A 20,788-nucleotide genomic window follows, 5' to 3' on the forward strand; every position below is an offset into this window, starting at 1 on the left:
AGCAGGTTGGTCGTGACGTGCAACAACCTGAAGGAAACAAATCAGATGTTTGGAAGGTAGTGATGTTGCAGATGATGTCACAGCGACCAGTTGGACCAGACGATGGATGCAGCAGTTGGGGTCTTAAATCGCTTCACTGCTCATTTCTCTCCCTTTCTGAAAAAAACTTGTGTGAGGACACAGGAACCCTGAGGACGGACCCTGTCTGTCCAGATAAAAGTGCGTCCGCGGCGTCAGGACGCTGCTGCCTGTTTGTTTTTAGTTCTCTTTTCCTCTTTCATCTTGTTTTCAAAGAAGTTTGTCACTCAAAGCCTGAGGATCTGGACCAATCTGCTCGTCTTTACCATCTCAGGCCTAATTTATGTCCGCTCGCTAGAAGGTGTGTGTGTGTGTGTGTGTGTGTGTGTGTGTGTGTCTGTGTGTCTGTGTGTGTGTGTGTGTGTGTGTGTGTGTGTGTGTGATCATTAGCCACGTGTCGGTGGATTTCAGTTGGCCATTTCTTGTAGACCTGCGTCACTTTGAAGGCGGCGTTCAGTGAAACGTCTGCAGAAGTTTCCTCGTGGATTTCAGTGATGAGATGAGCTATAATTTTATTCATGTTCCAGGGCAACAACATGTTGGCTCAATGCAGTATGACTGGTTCTTCAAATGGTCGGTTTCCTGTTACAGTCGCAGGATATTTAAGTGTGATGGTGATGATAAAGAAATCATTGTTTAGGTTAAAATAACTTGGTCTCACACTGGAAACAAACTTTGGTCTCCTCTGTGAAAGTCCTGTGTGTTTTTTGTTTTTTTTTTGTTTAATATTTTTGAAATATGACACATAAGAGAAACCAACGTCAGTTAAACATTGAGAACCAGTTAAAACAGAAAGAACAATAGTATCATCAGAGTACTGTACACCTCAAACGAAAAACAAGCCACATTTTCTGACTCTAAGGTGTTTCCGTATTATTCAAGAGTCAAACACAGAAAAACCAAACAAAGAAACAAAAATAATAATAATAAATAAATAAATAAAAGAGAGATTAAAGCAAGTTGGAAGCTTCCTCGTCCTCCTCCCTGTGTAATTACGTGTTTATTCTTTTCACAACGTTCACGGCATAACACACTCGACAGGGCTGAGAGATTCATCAAAATGTTACCAAAATCCCAAAAATGGCCTCCTGCAGTTTTGCAGGATGTGCAGTTTTTGTTAGAGCTGAGATGTTTGTCAAAATGCCACTTTAAATAAAATAATGTGGTGCAGCAGAGACGTCCTGTCCTACATGTCATACTCAAAAGACAAAAACATGTTTATTTGGTGCAGATTCACACAAAAATCACAACATAATCATTTTAATATTTTCTATGAAAATGAGAATAATTATATAAAAATATTATTATTCTTTCTTCAGTTTCAATAAAGCTCAGATCAGTCTGTGCAAGTTGTTTTGAGTTAAAACAGCTTAAACAAACACTTAAGTCTGACTTAAGCCTTGTCTTTGAAACTAGTCCCAAGTGCTCTTGATTTCTGCTGAGGCGCCTTCACGAGGCTCGACTCTCTGATGTCATGGCGTTAGCTGATGGTTGTTCTAATAAACAGTAAAACCCTGTGGTGTACAATAAATCAAATTAATCTGATTAATACAATGTCTTTGCACGATGTGTAAAATGTAAAACATCATGGAAACGTAGTTATTACAACGTTCACAAACCGGTTCAAACTAAACTCAAAATCAAACCAAAGCTCCCAAAGTCGCCACAGAAAAAAAATAAATAAATACATTTTTGTTGCATGAACAAACTTTTTGATCCTTGAATATTTTTGAATAAGTTTTATGACACAGATTTGAAGTCATCTGGAAGTTTTACAGTTGAAATGAAAGTTGTCAGCTCACTGGACTGAATCCTCATCGAGTCACGTGACCCACAGGAGACGCACAGTTCTTCAAAATGACTCGAGACGAGAAAACGTTTCTGAGAATCAAGAAAGCTGCTGCAGCTGCTGAAAGTTTCTCATCTGAACGTGGATTCACACGTGTAGCTGACGGTGGAAATGCACAGTCAGACTGAGATTCATCCGTCACTGTGGCTAGTGGACGACTACCTGTCTGAGTGCAAAAACCACCAAAATGAGGTCAACTTCCTGCACAAATGAGGGACGCTGCTTCCAACACTTCTACAAAAGATGGCTAGAATATTTGGATTAAACCAAACACTCTATTCAACTATTATTCAGTTTTAGCAAAGAACTTTAATACAGTGTGGAAAGTTGTAACTCTTTGGTGGTGTGTGTGTGTGTGTGTGTGTGTGTGTGTGTGTGTGTGTGTGTGTGTGTGTGTGTGTGTGTGTGAGAGAGATCAACAGTTGCAGCTATAAAATAATGGACTATGACTTGATTCCATAGTTAAATAACCATAAACTTGATACAGTAGCAGATTTTGCTCCTTTTCCAGATCTAATCTAACTAATAATTCTGTTTGTGTGTTTGGATGAATGGGTCGTCTGTCTGTCTGTCTGTCTGTCTGTCTGTCTGTCTGTCTGTCTGTCTCTCTGTCTCTCTGTCTGTCTGTCTCTCTCTCTGTCTGTCTAGCTGTTGCTGTGTGTTTTGTTAAAGTGCCGCCTAGTTTTCTCCAGCAGTCTTCTTGCTTCAGCCGTTTTGTCTTAAAGCACAACTTTAATCGAGACAGATTTATTAGATTTATTTAAACAGGAAACTGTATTTGCATTAGGTTCTCGAGTTGAGTTTCTCCCGTCTTGTTCGATTCCGAGGTGTGATGGCAGGTCAGCAGGAGGGTGGAGGTGTTGTTGACCTGTCCGGTGGTGTTGGAAAAACGTGAGGCATTTACTCTGAGATCAGCACACTGTAAAAAATATTCAGTTTAAAAGGAAAGTCTGGTGTTATTCTGTATTTTTCTTATTAAAACAAATCCCATGTGGAGACACAAACCAACAACAGGTTGGTCCGTCTCTCAATACTGTCTAAGTTTCACTCTAAGATCATTGGTTCCTATCGTTTAATCGCTTAACCGACCAGTTACACGTCACATCTGTTGTTGATTCTTAGTTAAATTGCGATTCTCTCCTGAAAATTAATGAATCAGCGCAGAGAAGTTGATAACTGAAAAAAACGTTAGGATCACCTGTGAGAGTTTCATGAGACTGGGCTGCACTGTCCTTAAAACAGAACCAGTTAGATGGTGAAACATAACGGATAAGAACATCTACTACATGAACTACCTCTGTGCTGATGGATACAGTCAGACCACCACCCCGAGGTTATCAGCTTTAACTGTTGATGCGTCAACATCGTCGCCCTCTGAGTCAAATCGAATCGTGAGGTGCCAAGAGATTCGATTGTAGTTTTGATCAGACTGGAGGAAGTAGTGCATTTGTTGGGGACTATTTTCAATGGCCGATTGATCCATATTTGGTGTTGTGATATGGTACCGGGTGGTGTTTGTGAGACTGAGTCAGAATAAACATGTCAGTCAGAACAGTGGAGCTCAGAGGATGAAGGTGTTTTTGATGATGATGGGTTTTGTTGACTTTCAGAAAAATACAGAATATCATCAGATTCTCATTTTTAACAAGATGTTTAATCTTGAGAGAAAAATCCTGAAACAACACAGAATAAGACGTGAATATCAGGATAAACCAGGTGATTTAAAGAAAACTTGATGGTGACACCTGTTACAATCAATAAGCAACGTCAAACAAGCGAAGTTGGTCTGACGCCACCTGGTGGCTGCAGACTGGAACATGTTCTCTTCAGCTTTCACAGCTTGAATAAACCGTAGAGAGAAACACTGACAGGCTCATTTCTGAGGTGTTCTTATGGATTTAGTTGAATTGTGACAGTCGTTTAGTTTAAATTTATTTTTGCTCGACAGTAAAAGTCTGAAGTGGACCAAAGAATTTTAAGTTGCCTACATTTTTTTAATGTATTTGTTTGTTTGTTTGTTTGTTTGTGATGCCCAGAAAGTGTTTATCTTTCACTCAGCTGTATAGTTTGGAGACAAACTCATGTTTTGATGAGTTGTCAGATACGTTTAGGCTTTTCTGGTCGTTCAGTATAAATATTTGAATAAGATTTAGTCTGATAGATCATCTATACTGTATATTTATTATTTCAAATATATATAAAGTGATATTAGGAGTAAACTCTCAGCTTCTGCTCGGCCCTTCTTGCTTTTTGGGCTGAGGAGGCATCAGTGCTGTTAAAAGAGATTTTAAAGTTACTACAAGGGTCTTTAATAATGTGTTGATTTTTGGAGCCCCCTGTGTTTCCTCTGCCTGAACCACAAAAGGTAAAGTCAAAGATACGTTTATCTAAATAAAAATGTAAACACAGACTCATTTCATCTGATTTTACAGAGAATTCGGCCCTTTGGTCGACATTAAAAATAAGGACATAGAAACTCTTTGTAGTCGGTATAAACACTGACCAACAGCAGCTTTAATCTAAAATCATCTGTATAACAGTTTGAAAACTCTTGTTGCTCTTTTAGCCCTGAGTTTTGTCTCCCAGGACCTTCCTCTCTCTACAGAGTTCTTCTCCTTCAGTCGCTCAAACACACAGACAGTAGAAATAGTGGACAGAACCACTGTGACGTCACCCGTTGGTTTGTAGACGACCGTTTCGATGCCTTAAGTTTGGCATCTTGTTCTTGCTCCGTACTGATCGGAGCGTGGAGCTGCTGGGTGACGTACTGTGACTTTAGTGGTGTTTGGTTTTGTCTCGTCTGTTCAGCTGTTCTCGCTTACGTTACATACAGTCAGACTCACAGTCGCCCCTGCTGGCCATCAGAAAGAATCCAGGTTTTAAGGCGTCACTTTTCAAACCCAAGGCTTCATTTAAAAAAATATAAAAATCTTAGATTTGTCTTTGAAGTCAGTCTTAAGATTATTTCTGAGTTTAATTCATAAAAGATTCTGAGCAGAAAAACCAGCAGACTAGATATAGATAAGATATGAGGCTTTCATCAGTGGGAAAAAGAAAGTTGACAAAACTCATATTTTCAAGGCAAATTTCCTCATTAAAGTTTTCAGTTTTGTATTGAAGTCAAAGTTTTGAAATAAACTTAAAAAGGTTTTTCCAACCTGTAATCTTTTGTTGAAATACCACTCACATTTTCTATTTCAAAAGCAGTTGTGTAAACTCAGTAAAGTAAATTAATGTTTTCACTTCCAGCCAGTTAATTTTCAAGCAGCCAAATAATGATAATGATAAGTCACATGAACAATCAGTCACTTTATCTTCCATATGTACAAAGTACACAGGAATTTGACTCGGTGCTGCAGAGATGAGAAAGATAAATAGTTTAAAGAGACAAACTTCACATGTTTGATGTAAAGATAAGAATACTATCCCATTCCTATCTTATCAGTACCTTTTATTTACAATTTATAAAGTACAGTGTGAGTTAACAGTTCAACAAACACTGAATTTTGGGAGTTTGTAAAACTCAGAGATTCAAGTTTATCTAAAGAAGAAAAGTAAATTATGAAGTCAGTAGTAACCTGTCATAACCATCTTATAAATGACATAATCTCCATGTCAAAGCAAATTTTTCTAAATAACTATTTATACGTAAGATTAAAACTGATTGTAAGTCAGTTTTGTTCTTTATAAGAGGCTCCTGGGAGCTTCGTCCACTGTCTCTACTGTCTGTGGTCAAACTTTTATCATAACAAAAAGGTTTTCAACCTGAGCCTGGGAGTCTGTACAGAGGGGAAATTTAAATAAAAATATTAAGTTGCTTAACTTACATTTCACCAGCAGGTTTTCAGTTGCTTTAGCAAATTTAAACTGTAATATAAGTTTTTAGTTTGTATAAAAGTCTATTTTCTGTTTTTCTTTGTGACAGAAATGATTTGAGGCACAAAGTGTGTGTGTGATGAGTGTGTTCTCTGCGTGTGTGTGTGTGTGTGTGTGTGTGTGTGTGTGTGAGATGTGTGTATGCCTTCCTCTGAGCCTTGCATGCCCTCCAGCAGCTGGACGTCTTGTACAGTCCACTCGTCAGCCTTAAAACTAAATCGCTATTTTGGGAAAAGAAAAAGACCAAAAAAAAAAAAAAAAAAAACCCACCCAGCTTCAGATCTTTACGTTCTTCATGTTGAATCCAGATCTGTACAGTTTGTAAAAGGCAGCACAGGTTGAAGTTTTCTTCTTTCTTTTGCTCTCAGATCTTTAAGAATATATATAGTTGCACCATGTTGATGTGTGTATCTGTTGAGTATATTTATTTGAAAAGAGGAATAAATATTTCTGGACATCACTGAACTCTGTTTGGTCTTTGGTCAAAACCTTGAGCAGGTTTTTCAACTGATGAAGAAAAATACTCAAAAAACATCAGAATTTCAATTTAAACCATTAAAAAGTTAACTAAGCGTGACAAAATAACAGTTTTGTCGTGTCACAGACGTCTGTGTTGTGTTGCAGAGATATTTACTGATGTCAGCATGATGACTAACTAAGCATCACTTTGTCCTTTAAGACGTCCTCGTTATTTACAGCGGTGGTTTGTTTGTCTGCTGTAATCCAAGTCTCCTAAAGTCCCAACGTACGTTTGCACACAGTCACACCACACACACACACACACACACACACACACACACACACACACACACAGTTCAGACAGTGTGTGTCTCCAGGCTAAGCTCTTTAGTCAACTTGGCGTGTTGGGTCTTTAGGAGACTTGGATTTCACCAGACGAACAGTATGGAGGGATTTTATGTTTTTATTCTCTTGTTTAATCTTTGAAAACTGGTCACCATTCACTTCCATTGTTTGGGAGATTCTGCAGCTTTGATCTCCTGTGAAACTCCAGCAGAGTTTTGTGGACAAAAAAAAAATAAACCTGACCTCTAATCAGCCTGAGGGTGAGAAGATAATGACTGAATTTTCATTTTGGGGTGAACTATCCCTTTAATGCAGTCGTGGTTGATCTCCTACAAGTTGGGTAGCAGATGAATTTAGAACGGTGACAAAACTTGGGCTGAACGTTAAATGTTAAATGTTTTTAATGGACATCTGCCGGCCAATCAGAAACGAGGATTCATTCAGACTGTAGCGTACAAACAAATAATCCATCGTCCAAAGAACTGGTTTCTAAAGAATTCATCAATCAAATGTTAATTTTCTCTTTTGTTCCATGCTTTAAAAAGAAAGTGTTCAGTCAAAGCTCCAGTCTTAAATCAGACAAAACAAAATGAATTTCATCCTCCGTCTCATTTAGCTCACAATAATCACAAACTCATCTCTGCGTCTTTCTGTTTCACTGTGAACGGTGAAATACTGCATATGAACTTTTTAAAATAAACCATAAGATGTCGCTTTAAGCTCTGATTTAACCTGGACTTGATATTTAAACTCCTCCGGCTCTACATTTGCTTTTTGGAAGTTATTTTCCTCCAAACGCATTTAATATGTCAAATATTTCTTTTTTTTGTGACTGAGTTTTTAAAAATTGTTTTTTTTAATTTTCATTTGTTTTGGAGGCAACAGTTCAAAAAACATAACTCATCTATTCAACTGAATAATCCCATAAACCTCCTGTACATGTACATTCACATATTGACATGAAATAAAGTGAAATAACTAAAAATAAATAAATAAGTACAAATAAATAGTTCTTATAGCCGTACACTCAGGATAATACCCAAAATAAGAATATCGGTGTGTCAACACAGAATTAGAAATTTTCTTATTATTAGAACAGGAAAAAAGAGAAGAAAAATAAAATAAAATAAATTTTAACATCTATCTACACTTTCTTTGATCATAAACTTTACACACTCAGACCTGTGAAACCACAAAAAAAAATGAATTTGTTTGTTTACTGACGTGTTCATTTTTCTGGAATTTTCCTGACACATAATCTAAATCAGGACATATCGTTCCTTTAATCAATAACTCCACTGATCGACTCTTAAAATGAAGTGATCAAGAATCCGACACGAGTTTGTTGTGATGAAGACCAGAAGGTCATTTTATTGACAAGTTACTTTTTGTGTCGACACGTCACGAACGCACAAACCACGAACACAAAACAGCTCAACAAGCAAAGTCCATGATCTGAGCGAGACTCTGCAGCTGCTGTACAAAGAACTTACAAAACCTGCGTCTGTTAGAAATATAGACTTTAAACTTTTTCTTTTTTTCCCGGACATCGGTACAGAAACACGGCAAAACAAAGTCCACATGAACAGAAATGAATCGACGGGTCGAGTCTTAAAATCGAGTTCATGACAATAAAAGAAATTTAACAAAAACGAGGAGACAAATTAAAACTCAACCCAGGATTAAATTATGTGTTAATATGAGAATATTCTGAGGTGAACATCAAAACAACACTGAGGTGTTCAGCTGTCTGCTTACTGATATTTACAGGATATTGATTATTTTAAATCAACAAACTGCGTGTGTGTGTGTGTGTGTGTGTGTGTGTGTGTGTGTGTTTTACAGACTTCGATGGTCAAAAACCTCCAGAAATGACTTGAGGAGTTTTTCAAACATTATTCAGGACAGGAAATGTTTGATGGAATTCAAAACATAACAAATTTATCAATATTAAAATGTATAAACTAGAATTAAAGGGTAATTCTGGCATTTCTTTTTTCATATTTTTGGGTCTAAATAACTAAAAGGTACAAAAAGTTTTTGGTCCAGTAGATCAACTCAAAACAGGCTGTAATTAAGTACATCAACTAAAATGATTCCTGCAAACTGGTCACTTTTTAGTGAAACTTGCTGTTTTGAATGAAAATATGTCATTCACATGTAGATCTGAAGAGAAGACATCTTGGCCAATCACAGTCATCTTTTTTTTTTCCCTCTCAAACACTGATGTGTACAATAAACAGAGTCACAAAAAACTGGTCGGTCTCATCTGACCAACTTCATAATCTGCTGTTTAACTAACTTAACGTTAGCTAACTAGTTATGTTGACCTGCTAAATCAAGTTGCAGGGCGTCCTAACATAACAAATCTTTTTCAACCTGTTTGTAATGGACAACGTCCCAGCTTGTTAGCACGTCAGCTAACGCTAAACTAAACTCCCACTGCATCAGTATTTTTGACGGTGTTACAGCATATTTGGTGACCTGTCAGATTCTGTGACCTGCAGTGATGGAAAAAGTACTCAATTCCACAATTGAAAAATACTTACTTATAAGTAAAAATCCTGCATTTAAAGCCCTACGTAAAGTACTAATGTAAAAGTACTAGATAAAGTAACTTAACTTTTACTGTAAGTACCTTTTACTTTACTTTTACTTTAATACCTTATGGTAAAAGTAGTAATGTCTGCAGACAACACAAACAGAAGATGCACCAGAATATTTTGTTTACATGTTAAAATCACAAAATGTTTCCTGTGAAGGGGAAGACGCACCCACACCTCCTACAGGGGATTAAATTATGAACACATCACATTTTTCACCTCTCATGAGTTTGCGGGTCTGTAAAAGAGCTTGTTTTTGTCCTGACAGGCTCAGATTGTTGGTCAACATGTTAGTTTGGATCCAGAATAACTCTTTAAAAAGCCAAAGCCACACGACAACACAAGTAAACTAACTGACCGAAGCAGCAGCTGAGCAGCGACTCCTCTGATCTGGGAGGTAAAAGTCCTGTTTGTGTCAGTGGAGTCTGGTGCCGCGATGCATCAGCTTGTTTCTGGTGAAACAAAAAACATCTTAGTCTTTAACATAAAGGTTTATCTCTGGCACAATCTGAGGCTGTCAACGAAAAAACAACTTTCAGTGGACGCACTCTGATGGACGGATTTACCCACAGCTGAGACGATCTACTGGATCAATTCTAAGACTTTTTGAACCTCTTAGGCCGGAGATATACTTGCTGTTTAACCACGCGTCTGCATTTGTGTATGTGTAGCATTAATTTCTGAGGACACACACAACCATCGCTCCAAATGGACGCAGGATACGCGAGGCAGCCATGAAGCGTAGGGATGTGCAGAGGTGCGTATGTGAACGCGTAGTTAAAAGCAAGTACATTTTCCACCATTAGTCATTTAGATCCAAAACTGTTATAAATACGACCCAGAGGCCTCATCACAAACACGTCTGAAATCCAATCTCATATTAGTTTAAGATGACATTTAGAATTTCTTGGTATAAAAGAAACATGTAATCTTATTTTAGGACAGGAATTTAGCTGAGAAGAATAATGACTTAAATTAGGATGGCAGACTCTGTCCTAACTTCAAAATATGAAGATGGGAACAACATGAAGCCAAAATATCATGACTGATGCTCTAAATTAGGTAAATGTGGACTGCCAAGATGATTAATTCTGCATCCAAATCCTTTTCATGGGTCAATAACTGGCAAGAACTTCCTAGAAAGGAGGTGTTTGCTCTCCTCCAACACATTAATCCTTCTGACTCATCAAAGCTAAAATTGAACGCTCGTCTTTTCTCGTCCACTCACAATCTAACCAGTGACAAGTTAAGGGAGACAGCCGTTGTCATGGATACAGGCAGTCTTGGTTGATACAGGCCTGACGGGACGAGTGCCAGTTTCCTAAGTTAAGAGACACGGACACGAGTGAAATAGGAAGAGAGGATTTTGCCTGTCTTGGAAACTTAAGAATGGACAAGCACTTAGGAATTTCTTTTTCTATAAAGAGGCCCCAGGTTTAAAAATACCAGAGTTGCTCTTTAATGAATCTTTATTAACCTCTCAGATTGTCTGGTAGTGTGAACGCACTCATCAGCCTCCAGAAATCTCAGAAGTCAGAGTAACATCTGGAGCTAAAAGAGAATAATTATGTCAAACAAAAAGAAGACTTGTGGCCGTTCTGTTGGTCTGTCTGAGTAATACTAGATGAAAAACTCCCCAGATGATCAAGAAACATTCTCTAAAACATTCATCACAACATCGTCTACAGACAGGAACGTTCTCCGCAGCAGGGCTCCCACACCGTGTCAGTCTGGAAAACATCTGGATCAGAAACACTTCAGTGTTTGAACTGAGGTAACTTTGGTAGTTTTACATACTTTTTAAATTTTCCGTTCTGGATTTTCAGTCGTGTCATCAGTTCATCAGTTCATCCGATGACCTCGACAGCTTCCATGAAATTCAGACGTTCATGTTCCCCTCAGGATAAACTGTAATAACTTTGGTGATCCTCTGACTTTTGGTCAGATGGTCAAACATTATGGCTCAATCCCAAACTGGCCTCCTACACACTCAGTCCGTTTGCATGTTGGCGTGTTGGGTTCAAAACCAGTCAGCCTGACGGGTGAGTGGGTTCTAAAACTCTCCAACAGCGAGTTTGGGATGGAGGAAACGCTGCGAACGTTAGTTCTGTGAAAGGTGCGATAATCTTCAAGGATCGATAATAAGTTCATTTACCTCAAACTGCCTTTTGAAAGATGTTTTTCGAGCACAAGTAACGGGATGACGTAATGAAAAAATGTTCAACAAAACAAAGATGTGACCAAAGAAGCATGGAAGTGAGTTTTTTTTTATTTAATTTTTTAATTATTTCTTTTATAAGCTCACTATTTCATGAATGTTTATAAGATTATCATGATTTAAATGACTTATACACTTAAATAGTAACTTAATCACTGTTATTTAAGTGACTCTCCGCAGCCACGAGTGTGTTGGAATGAGCCTGTAACTGCTAAACATTAGCATGTTAGCTCATTGTGGGCATGTTAGCATGCTGTTGTTAGCAGTCAAAGCAGCACTGTGTAGGAACTGCAGTAAAATCTGCTGGAACTACTTTATTTCTAATAGAGAGAAAGTTGTTCCTACATGAAACTATTCACACACAAACTGCTCATTTTTCATACACATTTTTTTGGAGCCTTGATCACCACAAGCCAAGTGTCACCTAATTCCAGGTGAACTGTCCCTCCACCTTTAACAGCTTTTTCTTTCTTCCTTTCTTTCTTTTAAAAACTACAAGTAGTAGCCATGACATCAGCATGTCCAAATTGTTTTTGGCAGTGAGCTGCAAGACAAAAACAGTGCAACAGTCCTTTAACAAAATAAAATAAAATTAAAATTAAGGATTAACCGTGTAATATTATGGTGGATTTAATCTCAGCTGTTTGTTAAATTTATTTACAGAATTTTGTTATTACAGATGTTTCATTGAGTTCTTGTAACTATTTTGACAAAGTCATCTTAAACACATTTTGAGCTTTAAACCAAATTAATTTTACAAATGCAGACATCAACTAATGGCATTTCACCTGTAGGTGGCGCCACAGCAACTTCACACATATAAATGATAAAAACCTGGGTGTTATGAAACTGACACACTTGAAAATTTGCACAGTTAATCAAAGTCAAACCTTAAACCTGACCTGAATATTAATTAGAGCTTCAGATATGTGCTGGAACCCGATGGGTCGGGTCGGGTCTTATTTCTCACATATTTCACAGGCCGTAATAATTAATATATTTATTATTTTTTATTTACTTTCATTTTCCTCCCCAGTTTAGTTGTTGCCAGTTTCAGTTCCCTGCATATATTGTCCCTGTCACTGAAACTCCTGTTGTTTGGAATCTTGTTAAGAAAAATATTGGGCTGTAATCGGGTTCGGGCTGAAATATGCTAACGAGGGTTTCGAGGGGCTCAACTTTTCAGGCGTGATTAACGTTTAACTTCTTCATGAACACAGCATGACTTTCTGTCCCTGCGTGTATTTTAATTAATCCTGAAACGTTCTCCAGTTCTGGATGTATTATTGGAGGGTTGTTGTGTGTTAGACTGTCCTGAGGGGACACGTGAACATCAAACATCAAATCATGTGATCGTCCCGACTCACCGTGCGGGAACCCTGCTGGACATTCTGATATTTTCTCTAAATTCTCTACTGTGACTTTACAAACTGTGATAATAAGAAACACAATAACTGATCGGTGTCAAAGTGCAGAGTGATGCTGTACAGTGAAGAGAGGAATCATGGGTAAGGGTGGAGCTCTCCGGTGGCGGCGGCGGCGGCGGCGGTGGTGGTCAGGCGCTGTTCGTCGCTGTTGGTGTGCACAGTGAAGCTGCTGTGGCGGCTGCCCCAGTCGTAGCAGTCAGAGGACAGACTGAGAGAGAGACGAGAAACTTGACAGTCAGCTGCTTCAGTCGTCACTGGAGCTGAAGCGATTTATCAATTATTAAATAAATCACAGACTATTTTCATAATCAATTAATTGGTTTGACTAATTTTTTAATTAAAAAAAGTGATTTCAGCTGAATATTTTTGAGTTGTAAACAAAACAAGACATGCAGCAAATGGGTCACAGGTGGGAATCAAACCAGCGACCGCTGCAGAGGACCAACAGCCTCAGTACCTGGGGCGAACGCTCTGCCAACTGAGTATGGGAGCATCCCTGTTTTATTTTTTTTAGTCATCTAAATATTTATCGTTGCAGCTTTAATGAAATTCAGAAATACTACCACAGGGAAATCATGACATGTTTCGTACCTCGCTGATGCATTCTGGGGAGGGATGCTCCATGCCAGGTCGTCGTCACTGTCGTACCGTCGAGGGTTGTCAAAGAAATATCCTCTGGAGGAGAGAACGTGGTTCGGTATCCCCACAGTGCTCTGTGGAGACGAGGAGTCATCATTAATAAAAACAGCTGGACCAAAACAGGCTAACCTGAGAGCATCGTGTGAGCGAGAAGTTATCTCACGGTCAACATTTAGCCCAAAGCTAAGGATATATCCATCCAGTATTTGTTGAGTTACTTCAGTGTGGAACAAAATGGTGAATCGACCAACCGACACACTGACATTGTGATGTTTAAGAAATAACCAGCTGCAAGCGTGTCATAGGTCAGAGGTCACCTGACCCTGCCAGGAGGACTGACCCTTTCCTGAGGTGGCCGTCGGACCCTAAAGAAGAAGACGACCAGCGAGGTGGGCAGCAGCTCCCAGACGAACAGAATCACCCCGAACACGATGTAACCAGCGTCTCCCAGCGACGACCGCAAGTCCGCCTGGAGACACAGAGGCAGGTCAAAGGTCAGATGCTTTTTAAACTCCTGACTTCTGTTTAAACACTGAACACCACACGACCTGCAGGCACCCCCACCTGGTCGGAGACGTTGTACCAGTCGTAGTCGAAGGAGTTGATGGTCTCGATGTCGGTGAGGGCGAGCACCACCAGGTTGTAACAGGCCCGCGATGAGTACAGTAACACCACCATGATACCAATCAGGGTCACCTGACACACCGACGTCCCCTGCACACACAGGTGTTACTCATTATTATTCATTCTCAGAGGTGAGAAGTAACTGAGTACCTGATATCTGTACTTTCCTTGAGTATTTATTTTCATGACATAACAAGATGAAACTATGTAAAGCACAAAAAAAGACGTCAGTAGATAAAAAAGACGTAACAGGACAATAACAAGGTAAAAACCATAAAAAAAACAAATCTACATAAAAGACATAACAGTATGGAAAACAATGGAAAAAAAACATAACAAAAGATGACATATAAGACAAAATGAAAAAGACGTAACAGGATGAGAAATGACAAAAAAGACATCAATGGTGCATAAAAAACATAAGATAAGACACAACATAACAAGACGAGAATGACATAAAATACATAATGATACAAAAAACACATAAAAAGATGAAAAAACCCCTAACAAGACTGAACAAGTAACAGACAGAGAAAAGGTGAGTTTCAGTTAGCTTTCAGTAGAAATGTCCTGCAGTGGACTTTCTTTTATACTCTGAGGACATTTCAGAGTCTGAACTCTTACTGCAGTAAACGAGTTGAATCAGTACTTCTACTTTTACCAGAGTCTTTTTTTACACAACTATCTGTACTTCTACTACAGTAAAGAATGTGTGGACTTTTGCCTCCTCTGTTCACGTGAATTAATTTCAGTCGGTTGTGCGTCTCCACTCGCTGCCACGTGAGGCTGTCATTTTGCCGACTAACCTTCGATTCCAGGTAGATGTTGGCCAGCGACATCTTGGCGACCTTGTACAGGCAGACGGACAGCGAGACGGCGCAGAGGACGAACAGGCTGTCGTTGATGGTGACCCTCACCAGGACGATGGTCTTGACATCAGCGGCGGTCATTTTGACCAGCAGGGCACAGACCAGATTAACCACCAGGAAGAGAAGACTGACGCCCAAGAAGACCAGGTACAGGGGGAGTCTGGAGGACAAGGGACAGGGGACAGTTTGAGAGACTTTACTGTACTTAAGTACACTTTCTACTTTTTCTTTGAACACAAATATCTGCTGTCTTGACTGGTTATTCAGACAGAAAGAGTTGGTTGAAGAAGTTACCTGTACTTCAGCAGTGCAGGTGAATACTTGGACTTTGCCTTGAAGTAAACCTGTAAGGAGAGGAAAGAACAGACAGATGACAGATTCTTCTTTATCCTGGCTGCAGTTTGTTCAGTGATTGAAACAGATTTTGTGTTTGTCCTTCAATGGCAGTTTCAGTTGGAGAAACAATTGATCAATCACAACTCTGTGGGTGGAATTAACAATGAGGTTAACTAGTTATTTATCAACTACACCAAATACTCACAGCAAAATAATACCAGGACAACAAGTCCACAATACGATGCAGCCGTAAACTTTCCTCCTTTCTTTGGTCAGACAACATGAGAGCGTCAGTTCAAAAGATTTAGAGATGAACCCACAACAGCACAGTCCAGGCTGTGGACTGTCCATGATCTTGGTGGTAGATGCCAACAGTCTGCAGCTTTTTTCAATCCAGCAGCGTCTTTCATTGACCAGACCCTCCTTTCTCACTGAAGGTGCCCTCATTGAGGAAATTCGACGCCGGAAAAATAACCTGCGTCAGCTCTCTGGAACACGTGATGTAGAGCTGTTGAAGACGCTCATTTCTTTTCTGTCTTTATTTTCTGATCTATTTTAGAGTCCAGCAGCTGCAGTGGATGAATGGGCGAAGAGGAGATGCAGCTGCTGCACTGATCAGCCCAAAAAACTGACTGACTCAATGTCTGACTTAGCTGTCAGTCCAAATCTTGCTATTGACGTTCTATCTTTGGCCCTCAGATTGGCTGAATGACTACAGGAGCGGCTGTGGCTCGGTGGTAGAGAGGTCGCCCATTACCTGAAGGGTTGGTGGTTTGATTCCCAGCTCAGTCCGTCCATAACTGTTCTTTAGCAGAACATTGATCTCCAAACTTGGCTTTTGACAAAATGTGCTATTGGCACAAACAAAAATCATCATTTGTCTTGGAAATAAATGCGAAGAATCAGTAAAAACAACCGTCATCTGTAAAGTCAGTCACGAGTATCTACTCATTTGAGAACCATGTGCTGTTTTTTATTGGTCAACTGGAAACCAACTTCTTACAACAAAACCACCAATGGCAACCAAAACAAAGAACTTCTTGGAGAACAAAGAAAGTTTGTAACCAACCTGTTCATCTCAACTTCTCATCGTATAATTCCTGAAAGCTGTTTACCAGTGGTAGAGGACGGTTATGTTGGTCAAATACTCTGAAAGTTTTTCCTTTTCTTGATGGATTCTACGAAATCTTCAGCTACCCACCCCGAACCCGACAGACGGGTACGGGTCGGGTATGAGCCAGTTTGTTCTGGCTCAATAAGTTTTATTCTGTCTCTGACAATGCCAATCATATTTATTAAGGTCATTTTAAGTTTAAAGAAAAATATTACAGAACCAGTCAGTCGTGTTTCACTTCCAGACGGGTGTGAACATGCTGACAAGCTGAAGCTTTATTCAGACTAAAATGTGCGTAAACGCACGGCCGGTGTCCAGTTTAAAGACACTGAAACATATTTTATCCACATGTTGTAATGTAGGTGAAGCAGAGTGCTACAGCGTCTGAGATCAGCTCCCTCTGCTCCGGTTTAATCCCACAGACTCTGAGAAACAACACACAGGAACTTTAACTTTTTCTGCAGCGTTTATTTGTGGGCAAATTGTACATTTACTGCCACTGGACAACTTTACTGCTAAACTTTGATCCCTCTCCTCTGATCATTAACACCTGTCTGTCCTGAGTGCAGCCACCGCCACTGTGATTTTTCTTTGTCTCTTTTGCTCAACCACGCCCACTGCTCTCTCTCTCGCACACACACACACACACACACACACACACACACACACACACGCACACACGCACACACACACAGCAGTGATCATGCACCATGTTCATGGAACGTAGATGAGGAATATTCAGACATATCAAGGGAAAGCTGCTTATCGTTCACAAAGTTTGGCTTCTCATTTGTTGCTGGATGCTTTGAAATGTGCCGACAGTATGGAGCTGATATGAACAGACGCTGCAGGGTGTGTGTGTCTCATTTGCTGCAACTGACACAACTCAATCCTGCATAGACATTAGCATTGGGCGATATGTTATGTGACCGTCATTAGCCTATCTATCGGAGATGTGCACGAGCGACAAATTCACTATGTTAAATACACTGCGTATGTTCACTACATTCAATAAACAAAGTAAACTCACAGAGTCAAGAAATTAAACATTCTCACACCTATTTTCATTTTTAAACAGAGAAATATAACCATTCACCTTCTGAAATTAAATTTCTCTCTTTTACCAAACTAAGACAAGTTTAATTGGCTCGTTAACTCCTCATGAAACTTCATTCAAACTCGACATAAAAATATGTAAAATTCACCAAAACCATCTTTGTTCGTCTGTCCACTTTTCCAACAATTACTGACTCTGATTTGGTCGAATGAAATTCTTAATTCACCACGTGAAAAGTCTGACTCAGGCTGACGCAGGCTGTTTTCCTCTCACTCCTCACCCTCAGGTGAGTGGGTGTGTACTGCGCCGCTGGATGAGAGCGAAAATATCATGACAAATATCCCCCAAAAATCTACCAAAAAAAAAAAATCAACCGGCGATGGATTCAGCCCGTTGCTGATGGGTGATATATTCATTCAATCACCCAACCCTCATAGACATGGCATCAACTTCCACTGTTATGCAGATGACACCCAACTGTATGTCCATCAAAGCCTGGTACCACTGATGCATCACATATCATGTCCTGTCTGGCAGATATAAAATTTGATTTCAATAATTATTACCCCCTGTGGCAAATACATCCAGAGACTGCAGCTGGTACAAAATGCTGCTGCCAGACTTCACACACACAAATCCTTCACTGGTTACCTGTCAGTTTTAGAGCTGATTTTAAGATTTTACTGCTTCAGGCAGACAAACTCCCCATGGGACCTAAATTCAGAAAAAATATGAACGTAGTGAGAGAATAATTATTTTTTTTATTCCATTTGAACTGTGCCTCCAGCTACAAATATGATGTTTGTCAATTTAAAACATAATTTTGAAGAAAGTAAAGAAAGTCTGAGTTTGTTGTAATTTAGTTTAGTTTTGTGTGAAACTGCTCAGTGAACTAAACCTCTCATCTCACACGACATACATCCTCAACACCAATCTCACTACCTTCTGTAACATTATCTCACCTGAAGTGTTTTATCAGCTGTGAAGCCGTTGGTCACGTGACTACGGCTCAGTACAAAAACACACAGGCATGGTAGCTTCAGCGGCTACAGTTAGCTTGTGGAGTAAGAAAACCATGACGTCACTTGCGTGACTTCTGGCTGAAACAATTTTATGACAAACTACGACTTTCTTGACTTGAAAAGTTGTTGTTTAACGTGATCAGCATCGTAAGCAAAATTCATAACCCAGTTCAAACAGGATCAGAAAATAACTCCTCTATCGTCATAGACTACTTTCCATATTTTTCCTGAAGTTAGTTCCCGTGATGATCCTCCTGAACAGGCCTGACTTCTCTATAACTCATAATGCGAGATCGCCCTCGGTGTTTTAATCTGTGAAAATTACGATATTCGGTTAACACCACCTCTGGTTAGCACCAGGCTGACACACGGTGCTTCGCAAAGTTTCAAGACTGTTGCATCACCGATGGGTGTGGTCAGAAGTAAACCCTGCTGCACCTGTAACCACGCCCAGCTGTGATGTCACAGTGTACCGACACACCCTGGAGTACACTCCTACATCACTGCAGCAGGGAGGGAAGCTGATATGTTGTTCTTTAAAGAACACCGATGCCACCAGCAGCTCCTCCAGCAGCACCAGCCTGACCAGTAGCAGCGCCCCCCTCACCTGTGCGCAGTAGAGGTTCATGAGGCTGAGCGTGAAGAACTGCAGGCAGACGGGGAAGCAGTAGAGCAGCCAGAAGGCAAAGGGTCCGAGTGCATTGGCGGTCACACAGTCTCTGAAGTAGAAGGAGAAGAGGAGGGCACGCAGGGCGGCCCACAGCAGACACAGGAACAGGAAGGCCGTCTGGTAGCTGAAGCGTTTATGTCGGTACCGCAGCACCAGCCAGAGCTGGGCGTAGACGAAGGCAAAGAGCAGCGAGTAGAAGATGGTGTAGGCGATGGTCAGGCCCAGCTTCACGTAGGGTGGGATGGCCGGCGTGATGGTGGGAGGGGGAGGGAGGTGGGAGCCGTTACCGGCATGCTGCTGCTGCTGCTGCTGCTCCTGTGCCGGGTTTCCCTCCATCGCCTCCCCATTCATCCCCCCTGTGGTCCCCAGCAGAGGAAGGAGGGAGAGAGGGAGGGAGGGACAGGGGGTTAGAGATGGAGCAGCGGCCGCTGATCTGCGGGTGGAGAAGAAGAAGAAGAGGAAGAAACGTGTCGGAGCTCGTTAGACGGATCCTTCACATCCATCAGCTCTCCTCCAGACACACCGTCTGACTCACAGAGAGGAGGAGGAGGAGAGGCACCTCCCCTCTTTTTGCCGGTGCCTGGTGGGGAGCTATTGGTGGCTGTTGGTCACATGGTCTGACTCCCCAGCAGGTGATTGGCTGAGCAGGAGGAGGGATGCTGCAGAGAGGAGAGGAAGGTGGAAAGATGGATCTGGAAGGAGAGAGAGGTAAACTGGGATCTGTGGTCCCACCCACCACACACACACACACACACACACACACACACACACACAGTGTCACAGCAGCATCATACAGGCGGCTTCGACTGGTTCTTATTGGCCAGTATCAGACAGATACTGGTGGATACAGATGAACATGTTTCACGGCAGCTGAACTGATACATGTGATTATTTTTTGCCTTGAGTATTTTTAGGACGTAAAACAAATTAACGAAATAATAAATAAATGGAGATAAATGAGTGAATGAACCAAATTAATAAGTAAATAATTAATAAGAGTTAAAAATGGGGCTGTACCAGTTGCAGCTTGTTGCACTGTTCCTATTTTTATATTTCCTCTGTTTAAATAAATGAATGACTCAAAAAACAAATGACTGAATTGATAAATTAAAGGAATTAATGTTCTAATGATCAACACACAGTACATGTCTTAAATCACCACAAAACTTCATCCTGAGGGCAAAAAGAAATCCCATACAAATGATATTTCAATATGAAAGGATTATTTTTTAATAAGTGTAATAATCCATAAAGTATAATCAGTCATATTTTATTTTTTTCCTCTATTTTTCATTGTCAGCATCTGTAAAGTCTCATGAATAATAACTGATTTGCATCAAAATCTTGCTTAAATTTCCTGTATTTATAATCCACTGAAACCATAAACTGTTAAGATTAACACCTTCAGTAGCCAGCAAGAACACATTTGCTCCACATGTTGAAGTTCAACCAATGATAAACTTATTTGCCATAAATTAATCTTCTAATTGCAACAATGACATTGAAATAGACTCACTTCAGTGCAGAATATCAGTGTTTTATAATGCTGAAATGTCCTGATGTAAAATGTATAAATGCCCCTGTCAAAACTGATGATTAGTT

At 40.1% G+C, this 20,788-nt stretch overlaps 1 protein-coding gene across 1 annotated transcript; it reads right to left on the bottom strand.

The window, feature by feature from the left end:
* Positions 1 to 11,156: 11,156 nt before the first annotated feature.
* Positions 11,157 to 19,795, bottom strand: gpr137bb (G protein-coupled receptor 137Bb). The gene is made up of 7 exons (XM_084714599.1): positions 19,124 to 19,795; positions 15,282 to 15,331; positions 14,925 to 15,147; positions 14,059 to 14,208; positions 13,835 to 13,963; positions 13,447 to 13,568; positions 11,157 to 13,063 (listed from the first exon to the last, which is right to left on the bottom strand). Exons 1-7 carry the CDS (start codon positions 19,535 to 19,537, stop codon positions 12,931 to 12,933), a joined length of 1,221 nt encoding a protein of 406 aa, XP_084570725.1. The 5' UTR covers positions 19,538 to 19,795; the 3' UTR covers positions 11,157 to 12,930.
* Positions 19,796 to 20,788: the final 993 nt, after the last annotated feature.

The sequence above is a fragment of the Lutjanus erythropterus genome, chromosome 3, assembly GCF_056507025.1.
Source record: "Lutjanus erythropterus isolate fLutEry1 chromosome 3, fLutEry1.hap2, whole genome shotgun sequence".
NCBI lineage: Eukaryota > Metazoa > Chordata > Actinopteri > Lutjaniformes > Lutjanidae > Lutjanus > Lutjanus erythropterus.

Coding starts and splice junctions, on each gene's coding strand:
- gpr137bb (XM_084714599.1), bottom strand. CDS start 19,537: ATGAATGGGGAGGCGATGGAGGGAAACCCGGCACAGGAGCAGCAGCAG. Junction 15,148..15,281: donor CCTGCACTGCTGAAGTACAG/GTAACTTCTTCA, acceptor CTTGTCCTCCAG/ACTCCCCCTGTACCTGGTCT. Junction 13,064..13,446: donor CCCCAGAATGCATCAGCGAG/GTACGAAACATG, acceptor TCTCTCTCTCAG/TCTGTCCTCTGACTGCTACG.